This window comes from Trematomus bernacchii, unplaced genomic scaffold (assembly GCF_902827165.1).
Source record: "Trematomus bernacchii unplaced genomic scaffold, fTreBer1.1, whole genome shotgun sequence".
Classification (NCBI taxonomy): Eukaryota; Metazoa; Chordata; class Actinopteri; order Perciformes; family Nototheniidae; genus Trematomus; species Trematomus bernacchii.
This window is the reverse complement of record NW_022988098.1, coordinates 40,062-52,591: the sequence shown is the minus strand read 5'-3', so window position 1 is coordinate 52,591 and position 12,530 is coordinate 40,062. Positions and strand designations below refer to the sequence as shown.

Genomic DNA, 12,530 nt, shown 5'->3' with positions numbered 1-12,530 from the left:
GTGCAGCATGATACCATCAGAATTGGAAATTGTATGTATGATCCACCTATATAAGAAGTATGGTTATGAGCAGATGTTTGATCATTTCACAGGCCTATAAAAAGGCGATTGGGCTGCCAGTGGCCGCTGTAATATTGATTGATGGTGGGCAGGTGGGGGCCACATTGCTGCCCTCAGACAGACTCTGTTTATTTATACAGTCTGCCGTCTGCCCACCTTACCCACCACAGGGCTACATTCGCTGAATTTACAGTCGTCAGGAGAGAAAAAATATGCTAATGATGCTGCGTAGCCCTGAGGAGTAACAAAAACATTTTCAATCCAAACTTTCCACAGACGTAGCAGTTGTATTTGTGTACAGTAGCGCAACCATTATTTGCTAGTTTCTCCCCTGAGGCATACATAAATTGGATCCAGTAATGAGAGGCAGTAATGATTGTCTTTGAATATTTGCAGTTGATTTTCAATTATCTATAGCTGATATTATTGTTCTGGATGCTGTGCATTGTGGTATTAAATTGAACTTCTCCGTTAAGATGAAAAAAAGCATTGTTTTTCATGACATTGTTTTCCATTTTTATATGGCAAACCTTCCAACAAGGCAAGGCAAGGCAAGTTTATGTATATAGCACCTTTCAACACAAGGCAATTCAAAGTGCTTTACAAAAATGAAAGACATTAAGAGCATTAAGAAACATATTGTAAAATGATATCTAGAAACACTCATTTAAAAGCAAAGATATAAAATGACATTTAAAAACACTCATTTAAAAGCAAAGATAAAAAGCAAAGATAATACAAGTTACAGTGCAGTTTAAAATATGTATATATCAATTAAAAGCAGCGGCAAAAAGATAAGTCTTCAGCCTGGATTTAAAAGTAATAAGAGTTGCAGCGGACCTGCAGGTTTCTGGGAGTTTGTTCCAGATATTTGGAGCATAATAACTGAACGCTGCTTCTCCATGTTTAGTTCTGACTCTGGGGACAGAAAGCTGACCAGTCCCTGAAGACCTGAGAGTTCTGGATGGTTCATAATTTAGCAGTAGATCAGAAATGTATTTTGGGCCTAAACCATTCAGTGCTTTATAAACCAGCAACAATATTTTGAAATCTATTCTTTGACACACAGGAAGCCAGTGTAAAGACTTCAGAACAGGAGTGATGTGATCCACTTTCTTAGTGTCAGTGAGGACTCGAGCAGCGGCGTTCTGAATCAGCTGCCGCTTTCTAATAGATTTTTTAGTGAGACCTGCAAAGACACCATTACAGTAGTCGAGTCTACTGAAGATAAAAGCATGGACACGTTTTCCAAATCCTGCTGTGACATTAGTCTTTTAATCCTAGATATGTTCTTTAGGTGATAGTAGGCTGATTTAGTAATTGTTTTAATGTGACTGTTGAAACTCCAGTCAGAGTCCATGACTACACCTAGATTTCTGGCTTTATCTGTTGTTTTGAACATTGCAGACTGAAGCTCAGCGCTAACTTTTATACGTTCTGCCTTGGCTCCAAAAACCATTACCTCAGTTAATTATCTTTGTTTAATTGGAGAAAGTCCTGACACATCCAGTCATTGATTTGTTCAATGCACTTACTCTTCCTGCATTGCAACAGGCTCATTCAGCTGTGTGTACATTTGCATCCACTACTACACTGTCCCACCATAACTTTATTAGATACACAGTACCCTATCAAATCTTGATAGAGTCAGAAAATGCAAATGTAAATGTCAGAGTATTCATTTCATTGCTGTGACACACACACACACACACACACAGAATGAGACAGGGGACATTGTGCTCTCCACACCATTAAGGATGCTGAATAGTGAAGTCCTTGTTCCATTCCAATTTTCTGAGCTTTGAAGGAGTCAGTGGTTGGATGTGGGCTGCCTCACAGAGCGTTTCCTCTGTTCCACTGAGCACACAGTAGCTTAGGGATCAGCCTGTGTCCCCGACAGGAATGTGTGCCACTGAGTGTTGGCCTGTCCACTGAACAGATCTGCGAGCCTCAGATCAGTGGCATTGGCCGGCCTACGGGTTGCTCTTCATGGCTGTGTCGCTGAGCGGCTGGCTCTCCGCTGTGCAGACGGCAGCCCTCCAGATGGATACTGGGACAGCGGAGGCCACAGGGCTGAAAATCCCATCAAGCAGCAGTTCCAGGCCCTTGCACTGAGAAGATGAAGCACACCAGCCCGCCAGGGGACACGGGCCAAACCCTTCTGCACCTCCGTCACCCCCCAACCCCAATCCCTTCATGCTCCTCTTTCCTTCCTCCTTTTATTCCTCCTGTCCTCTTTTTTCTTTTCTTTTACAGGAGAAGACTGCAAGCTCAACCAGCCAGAATATGGAGTGTGGCCCTCAGGGTCTGTGGCCCTCGCTTGTTAAATAAAGGAGCTGACTGGCTGATTGATAGACCCTCAGCAGTCCCTGCACCTCACATGTTTTCCGGTTCACTGCCTTATATACGAATCCTTTGTTGGCCAGGCTTGCGTTAGCGTTTGTTAAATGCAGTGTTTGATGGATGGCACCAATTTTCCTCCAAAACCCAGATGAGCCACCTAAGCACCTTTCCCCCTCCCCTGGTTTCTCCCCAGGTAAACCCCATGAGCATGAGGGGACAAGAGTGTTCTAAAACGGTATCAATCAAACAACCTTGTGCACGGCCGCAGCAGCAACGCAATATTTCAATTATGCATCTGTTGGCTGACATTTCGTTCAACCTTCTACCCCCACCGAGGCACGGAGGAAGTGCCCTGCCTGTTGTCTTCACCTCCTTAATTTAACTGTTTAGGCATGTCTGTCGCCCTTTTTCCTTAACTCTGTAGATGTTTACAATGCATCGACTCAGAATGCTATTGTCATCGTGAGCAGCAAGGAAATTACAGTTAAGTCTAGAGCTACAGTAAACAATGGCTTCAACTAATTTCTTGCTATAAAATAATTTGCTAATTACTTTTTTGATTAAGAGATTTTTCCTTTTGTATATAAAATGTCCTAAAGCTCACAGTAAAGTCATCAAAGTGCTTGTTTTGCCTGGCCAAATGTCCAACACCTACATTTTAGAAAAGGAAAAGAAGAGTCACACATTTATTTGATTGATGATGAGATACTTTAGCACTTCTGTTTGATAAATACATCAATATGTTCTGCCTATCGACTTATTGTTTCAGCTCTAGCTGAGACTTAATAAAAACACAAAAGATGATAGATATATAAACGTGTGAAAGAAAGCCAAAGAAAATACATCTAATATGAACAGTGTAACAGTAAAGATAATAATATCAAGTCTCAATAATGTAAGTGGGCTAACACACTATACTTTACCATCAAATCCAGTTATAAAGTTAACAATGTTGCCACCAGCCAACACTGACTATCTCTGTCCCTGTAATGCCAGAGGCATGCTCTGAAATCCACAAAGGCTGCCGAGGAGTGTAAGCCTGATGCAGTGCAGCGAACCGACAGGTGAAAAAGATAAACAGATGCGAGACAAGTCTCTGGGGCGTTGGGTTCATTTGTTACCTACCGAGGACAGACATATTCCTGTCAGACAAGCCGTGGCAGCACCAGATGCGAGGTCATTCCAGTTACGGAGTGAAAATCTTGGGTTAAGGACAAAGATTCTCACTTCACACAAGAGACGGCCGTGGGGTTTTATTTCCCCTGTGGTCTTCTACAATAAACGCTCTTTCAACACTTTGCTCCAAGATGCTGGAGAGCTTTTTTAATAAAAACTGAAGCGTATTCATCATTGTTTGTCTCCTGTTCATTTTGCTGTATAATTGTGATCTAACAGCAATTTTGATGATGGATTCAGTAGTTTTAACGTTCATCTACAATTATTTTACAGATGTTTAATTTGTTGTTTGCAATATATATTATTCAGTAATTAGCCAATGTGTGGCTCTTGTTAATTCAAGTATAGCTGAATTTAGCTGTACAAATTGCAACATAAATTGAGGTAGTGTACAATCTTTTGCACAATAAGCTACAATAATGAGACAAAATAATTCATTTTGACACTAATTATTGATCCTGGTCGTTTATAATTCTATTATTAGTATTGTAAGATTTTCCAAACAACTTAAGACATGATTTCTGATTAGAAAAGTTTTTAATTGCTAAAGATACATCTATGCTGGCTGTTTTTATGGTTGTTGTTAAGGGGACACTTTCTCTGTGTAATATATATGCTTATGGGGAGGACAGACAGCAGACAGGTTCATGGAAGGAGGATATTGGAAGGTACTTGAGACACACTGGCTCCTAACCAGAACAACTGGCGTCTCTCCTCTGCAGATGGACACACAGGTGGGCTCACAGGTGGGGAAGGAAGAGGGGAAGTACTGTGCCAGTTTTGTGTCCTGCTTGGTGTGTGTGTGTGTGTGTGTGTGTGTGTGTGTGTGTGTGTGTGTGTGTGTGTGTGTGTGTGTGTGTGTGTGTGTGTGTGTGTGTGTGTGTGTGTGTGTGTGTGTGTGTGTGTGTGTGTGTGTGTGTGTGTGTGTGTGTGTGTGTGTGTACGCGCATAACATCTGGACCATGGTCCACTGGCACGTCAGAGAGAGAATTTATCAATGAAGCTAGACTGCACCCTCCTGGACGTTTGCAGCACCACATGATCTTTCACAACTAACCTGTGATTTTTTTTAATATACTTTTTTTTATTGTTAACGCCCTGTATCATAGCTTTATGCTGTAACCTCCACTCGTACTGCTATCACAGAAAGCAATTCAACAAATGAATGAAATACAGAACAGTAAAGTATGTGCCTAAACACACTGGACTAAGCACAAATATAATGAATGCAGCCCACGTTGTTTTGGCATAAAATATTTCTCTCTCTTTCTTTTTTAAATGTTCTCTTTTGTAACCCTCCTTTTAGATACCTCCAAGCTCCCCTTAAAGCTCCTCCATAAATGACTTGTCCAGACTATCAAAAGACGGGCAGAACCAAACAATATGATTGCAGAAAGCAAACCAACAAATAATATTGATCCCTGCAACACACAGACAGCTAATCAATGAATGTATGTCCTCCCTGCGCAGGCTGCAAGCCGAGATCAATTCTGAAGAAAGATGAGGCATTGGCAAATAAAGTGAAGTAGTTCTGAAGCATACCCGCTGTTTTGAAATGGAATAAATTCCCCAAACATGAAACATCGACTAAAGCTGTATGAAATGGCCCTGCCAGGCTGTTTGAACAGAACAATCATGCTTACAGCTGTAATTCCAATAAATATTGTTGCTATTATCTCCCACTGAAGTTTATTTTCTTTTATTCTTGGTGTCTGGTCGTTTAATATCACTTGCTCTATGGCCTCACATCGTGAACCAGCAGATGATTTATTGATCTGAACACGGCCTCCAAATAACCTGCACAATTGTTTCATCACCTTGTCATTATCACCCTGTGATAAGCAGGGTGCCAAAAGTTGGACAAGTCCCTCAAGTGTGTCTCTTTCAATACTGAATTGATAGAAACATTAGTTATTTTGTATTCCAGACTCGTAAAAGTTTAAAGGTGATTTTTGGCTCAATGTTTGCACGGTCAGCTTAGTGACCTTAATTTCATGTCCATGTGTCTTTTCTTCTTGTTATATATATGTAGGTGTTTAATAAGTGAAAGTTGGGTATTGTCAATTTTACATTCGCTATCAGTCATTTAGTAGTGGTTGTCATGTAGCTTAATGTGATGTTCACTTTTAAAACAAATATTTTGTTTCGTGTAAATCAATCACAACAAAAATGCTTGCAAACAGGATTTCCTTTAATACATTCATACAAAATGACATAAAAAAAGCACTATTGCCATGAATGCAATGTTCAGTTACAATAACTCAAGGCAAAGACACACGCTAAGTCGAAAGAGCCAAAAGGCAGAAACATTCAGTCCGAGAAATACTGCCTCTCAGTCTCGTCGTAAAGCAGACCGTCTGAAACAGAAATAGCCTCAGAGGCTGGCCTGGCCCAGATGCTGAAACTGCTATAAATAGGGAGTGTTGTTATGATGAAACTATGTCAACAGAATCCACTGAGGTAAGCCATTAAGATAGCTTTCAACAAAAAAAAAATGCCAACTGAGATCATTGCACCATAATAATGTGGACGTTTCCTTTCATTACTTCCTAGTAACACTTTATTGCCGCTTCAAAGCTAATCAGAATCCACCCAAACTTTATTACCATAGGAATCATAGGGATTTTAATGTTAGAATTAAAGGGTCTGGGATTCAAAAGCCTTTATTTCTATGGCTGGACAATGTAACCAATACTATTCTTTATTGGTTTAACTTTGAAAGTATAGTCACTTGCTGCCTTACATCGAGTTTGATAAGACAATCAATATCCGTTGCATCTGTGCATTTGCAATATCACATGCATGATGTATTTGGAGCTTAAGCTACAAAAAATGTTTAAGACGTTTTAAGACATCATTTTTAGACATTTAGGCATTTGTGGTAAAGGTTTAACTTGACCCATTAAAATAACAATAAAATTACATAACAAATGTAACAACATAAAATATCCAATGTATAGCAAAACAACAAATCACATACATAATGTGGCAGTAATTGTTATCATGGCACTTAGTTAGAAAATATTCACATTAAGAAAAACACTGTGCCATTAACATTTGATAATAAAATGCTGTCAAATTCATGGCATCTAGACTTCCACACTGCGTACAAAGAAGGTATAAAGTAACCAGACCATTTTCACTTAGGTTATTGTGTTCAATGTATTATACGCTTATAGTATGACTATAGCTCCCTAGCTGTCAGCCAAGCACAATAAAGACAAAGACACAAACAGACACTTTAAAACTCACTGCAGCCAGAAAAAGCTGTTACCTGAGGAAGAGCATAAAATATTTAGTACCTAATAAAAGGCATCTTCTCCTGCGTTAAGAGTAGTTACATGACACTGAGTTCCACAAATGAGCGCACATGCAGTTTGTAATGATTAAACTTCAAGCATTCATCCTGATAAGTGAAGCATTAAACCTGACTTCCTGAAAAGTACCTCGGAGCATAAACGTAGAAGACGGTTTCAGGTAGCCTAATGACACCCATTCAATTGCCTCCCAAAATACAATCCGTGTGGCTTATTCAACTGTACGCCATACGGCATACAATGGCAACTGTGCCTTACTTAATCACAGTTTTGAGTATTCCCTTTTTAAGAAATGTTTCGTAAAGTGGCTGCCAGTGAGCAATTGATACACAAAAGTAAAAAAAAATTGAGTGTACTGCTTAGCCATCTCACATAAAACCACAAAGAAAATGCAAAAAAAAGAATTTAAAATTCATATGTTAAAATTAGATTAAAATTAAGATAAGGTTCTGAGCATGTTTGAACCTAACAATTTCACTTTAGTGATGTAATGAGTGGTTGTTTAAAAAGTCTTTATATATTGAGAAAAGCTTTTTTCGTAACAAGCATAAAAGCTGAATTTGAGAAGCTTGTCTTACCAGCAAATTCCAGCAAAGGCTAAATCAAGTATGTTCAGCTTGACATTCACTTCTTGCTACACCCAAACAAAGTAAGCAATTTCATCCAGGTCTACAGGATAGTCTGTGAGATGGAGGGGCTCCTTGATATCAAATCGCTCCCCCTTGTAGCTTTTCCAACGGCCGGCAGGGAGGTAGATGTCACGCTCTTGCTTTCCCGGCTCTAAAACCGGGGCTACCATGAGGTCATCCCCAATCAGGAACTGTGAGTCGATTTTATAGGCTGTTTCATCACCTGTGGCAATCCACCACAGGGGCCGTATGATTGGGTCCCCGGTGTCCAGCACCTCACTGGCCAGCTCCAGGACCCGGGGTGCCACAATACTCTCATGAAGGGCTGTGTATTTTCGTGCAATTTCAACCACCTCGTTGTCGTATTCCCATGGCGGAATAGAAAACTGCATGGAGGGCATGAAGGCTATCAGCTCCAGCCAGCGGATATAGAGTTCTCGATCGGGTAAGACATGATTTCCCTCTGTGCGGTTCAAATAGGCATTCCCTCCGATCATGTCTGGCAGAATAAACTGATAGCCAAGAATGCTGATGGTAAGCACGGTGGGAATAATAGATTTGAGACCTAACTCGTAGCCCCAAACAGAGTCTCTGTCAATTGGTCTGAAGAAGCAGGATATGTTCTGGGACTGGTAGCCACTGCGCAGCTCAGCTCTATCATTGTAGGGAATAGCCATTTCCGTGTAACGTCTTGTGAAATAACTTGGGTCCTGAATGGGAGTTCTGGTACTGAATTTCCATGGTAAGAAGTTAGTCTCTCCTGCGTCAAATTTAAAGGATGACACTCCGTACCTGGAACGCAGTGAACGTAGCTGGGAGGAAAACCAATCACGGGCTTCTGGATTTGTGAAGTCCAAAATGCCGCCAATGCCATTCCACCAGCGCACCAAGGCAGGCAACTGGCCTGTAGGCTCACGGACAAACAGCCCCCTCTCTACGCAAGTATGAAAGTTTTCCGAGTCATAGTTAACAAAAGGGTGAATCCAGAGTGACGCCAGAAATCCATCTGATTTCAGCTTCTGGAACATGGCGGTGGCATTGGGGAACTTAGTGGGGTCAAACTCATACTCTCCGTAGCGCCTTGTGTAGCGATCATCTATTTCCAGTTGGCTACAGTTAAAGTTATACTTGCGTATGTTGGCAGCATACTCCAAAACTTTCTCTTGGTCAATATCAGTCTTATGTAGAGCCCAGGTTGACCATATAGGATGGCGAAACATGACTTTGGCAGGCACTTTGTTTGGTTTGTTGAAGTATCTGCGGACCATGTACTTGTGTATGGATGTCACATCCAAGCCCACGCACACTCTGTAGCTGAGTTCAGCACATGGCTCCTCTCCTGGGTTTGGCTTGAAGGGACTGTCATTGTATCGTGCCTGGAAGGACATGGTCTTCTCTGTGTCATTCCAGCCCAGGTGGAAGGGTACTGAATTATTTATCTTAATGGCTGTAGCATTGGATGAAAGCCAATAACTCTCTAAAATTCCTCCAAATTCATTGCGGTTTGCGTAGATGTCACTTGTAACAAAGGGTTTGGGAGCCTGTTGGCCTTTAATGGAAACAGGCCAGTGTTGTATTGCTGACACAGCACCACCATACCAGTGTGCAAACGTGTATGTCATGGCATGCTCAACAGGAATGTCAGGAACCAGTTCTTCCCAACGCACACGGTAGCATTGTACCGTGTCCTTGGGCCGCACCGTCTCGATGAAGAAGTTCAGCTTTCTATCAGTGGTTTGTCCGCAGCTCAGCATCTCCCCCTCTTTGGAGCATGAATCCAAATCCAGCGTACCTGACCTGCCAAGATTTAAATATATTTGGATTTACAAGCAATCTCACATTTCTTTTCAAAAACGACTTGATTACATATACAGAAATATTGTAATGAACCTGAAATATGCATCATTACAAAAGCTTAAAAATGTGAAGACCATTGTAAAATACCAACCTGAAATCCATTCTGAATACAATAGACCCTCCCTGGTTGCGGATAATGTAGCCATCTTTATTCAGATCCAGGAGCTGAGTCTTAAGCAGCTCAGCTTTGCGTATAGAGGCTATATAATAACACCACGCAGTCACTGCAGCAACTACCAGCACCAGGCCGATTACCCCGGCTCCGACTAAGGGTCGAGTGTCCTTGCTGTGTTTCTGCTTGGGGATAACATCTGTAATTGTGCCTCCTGCTCCTCCTGGTACAACTTGGTACATGACTTCTGCTGTTCAGTTGGCAAATCTGAGTGTTGCTTTTTAAGAGCTCATAGAAATATTTTCCAGGGAACCTTGTGTGCCGCACTCTGGCCCCCCCTTTGTGTCTGTTTGCCTGCCTGTCATGAGAGAGAGATAACAAGCATTGAAAAGTCAATGTCAAAGTCTTCATTCAATATTTGCTTTTCTCATTGAAACAGTATTTATAGAGAAAATGCATTGAGGATCAAATAACAAGGCATCCTGTACCTTTAGCCTTTGGACAGAACATTCACGTTATATATCTTACCAGCTGTGGTTAGTCGAGATTACTTTAAATCACTTAACTATCAGGTCATTTCAGGAAAATAGCCCCAGCCAGAAAAACACTAGCTGCCAGCCTTGTTCTCAGACTATTTTGTTTCCTTGTCAGTTCAAAAGCCTCTATTACATGTATGGCATTGTCTGACATGCTCTGCATTGCTGCACAAAGGGATTCCAAAGCACTTGGAGGTATTACGCTGTCAGAATGTAAACTTTTAAGATGTGTGATTTAACAAAACAAATCTACTGCCAATTACCCGTAAGAGGATAAAGTGGATGTTCCCAGCAGTAATTCTAACATACGAGTTCAATTGAAAAAAAGACTAATTTGTATGTAAGGAAGTAGAAGAGCAGAAAAGGGGATTTTGGCCTTAATGCTCTGCCAATGCCGGGAGGGAGAGGAAAGAATACTAAGCTTGGAGGGTGTGCTTCATCACGCCAGATCAACCAAAACTGCCAAAAAACAGTTGTTGTTGATGTTAGTTTCTATTTCATTTAGACCAGTCTGTCCCTCCCAGTAGGGATACAGCAAAAACGTTTACAGGGAATTAACTACCTGATGTTAGTTATTGTGGTTTTGGCTAATCAGAATAGATTAGATTAAGGTGCATTGCCGACAGAGGGGAGTTCAGTCCCCTCCAGAGTACTCCCTGTATGCTGACTTGTCCTAACTGCAATTGACCCTCCTGGTCTGCACTGGCAGCAAAGGTCGATAATAAAAAATGCTTGCTATTAATTAGCAATCTAATTGACTAATTCTGTGTTCAACCACCCTTAGTATAGATTTCCTCCAACAACAGGACTGATAACATGAGCCCATCATTAATTAACAGAGAACTAACTGTTGGTTCCCTGGAGATCCACTCTGGCTGCAGAAATTGACACGGTGGTTTACTGTATTCATATATTTATTTATATTGAAGAGGACATAACATAATCAGAATTTGTTTTGCATTTATCTAATCAACTTTAAATCAAAATACATGTTGTTATTAATCAATCTGTTGTCTGTTGATGTTTTTTCATTGAATTTAGTCGATTCAAGTGTAAAAACAGTGTGTAATATCCACTGAAGTTCCCCAAAACGCAAGGGGATATGTTCAAATCGCTTTTGATCAACTATAACCTAAAAATCACAACATTTTTTAATTAATTAAGAAAACCAATGAAACATTATTTTCTTAATTAATCAATTAACTTTCTTTTAAAGTGAAAATTTGAGAAGCTAGAACCAGAAAGTTTCGGCCATTTTCGCTTGAAAAGTTACTGAAAATGTTATAGTTTAAACAAAAATACTTTTTATAATCAATTCCTCGTTGCAGCTCTACAGAAAATATTCATATTTGTAACCAGAGGACGCTGGAGGCCGGAATGCTAACTTAAAATTATTTTTTAACAAAACAATGTAATTAAGTAATTCTATAATTATTGAAATGATCTACAGTGTGCATCAACCTTTTGAAAAAGGTTTTCAAAAGTGTACGTCCCTATAACTGATTAATCTTAACACTCTTTAACTACACACAAAGACAACCCACCCTGTTTTCCATGCCTATAGTGGCTTGTTTTTCTCATTGAAACAGTGTCAACAGGCAGACTCGGAGCTTTCTTTGTTTATGCTGTGATAAGGAGGAGGGGGTGTCAAAGCTGCCACTTCAGCCGATCCACTATCTTTTCTGACATGGAAAAAATAGACACAGAAGTGCTGATACATTCGGAACGGAAGTGTGAGAAGCCTCACTATACCGTAAGAAGCACGCGCGTGTTTGTGTGTGCGCGTGAGAGTAAGCGTGTGTGTTTACAGTTATACTCAGCTAACTTAGATAAGCACACGGCAGAATTTTACAGAGCTACAGTAAAGTCTCACTGTGAATTAGTTTAACTTTTTACTTAAATTATGCATATTTAGTACAAATATAAATAAAAATGTAGGCTATAATACATGCATTATTATGTTATAGCCGTACTGAAAATAAATGTTCCTCGCTAATGTACCCACAGCGTCTACATACAGAATAGTCCGATTTATAGAAAGTCGTTGTTTTGCGCAGTAGTGCAGGAAAGTTAACGGAGGGAAAACAACCCGTAATCCGTGAGAGAAAAGTAGCATAGTATTATCGTTTACCCTCATGCTAAACTTTTAACTGTTCATTATAAATAGTTTGTTGCCTACCGATCTGCAGCTGCTCCCTCTGCACCTCCGAGCACAACGTGTTTGCTTCAGTTCACAGAAAAAGACCAAGAGGCATCAAGGCATGTTGATTGATGCGTATCCGCCTTGAATACGCCCACCGCAGCATGGGAAATGTAGTCCAGTAGGTGGGAGCATTACTGTTTATTTTCTCATTATGTATCAATTACACTGTAGTACATAATTCAAACCTGTCACACTAGTTAAATTACAGCGTTTTTTGCATAGCAAGTGAGCCTAAAACATTTTGTTATGGGGACTTGATTTATATGTTATGTCATATAATGATGACCATATAGAACT

The 12,530-nt window shown here is 40.4% G+C and overlaps 1 protein-coding gene across 1 annotated transcript; it reads right to left on the bottom strand.

Moving 5' to 3' along the window:
* Positions 1-5,749: 5,749 nt before the first annotated feature.
* On the bottom strand, positions 5,750-12,260 carry myorg (myogenesis regulating glycosidase (putative)). Its single transcript, XM_034122012.1, has 3 exons — positions 12,210-12,260; positions 9,474-9,852; positions 5,750-9,322 (listed from the first exon to the last, which is right to left on the bottom strand). The coding sequence occupies exons 2-3, from the start codon at positions 9,734-9,736 to the stop codon at positions 7,531-7,533; spliced, it is 2,055 nt and encodes a 684-aa protein (XP_033977903.1). The 5' UTR covers positions 9,737-9,852; positions 12,210-12,260; the 3' UTR covers positions 5,750-7,530.
* Between the last annotated feature and the right edge of the window lie 270 nt (positions 12,261-12,530).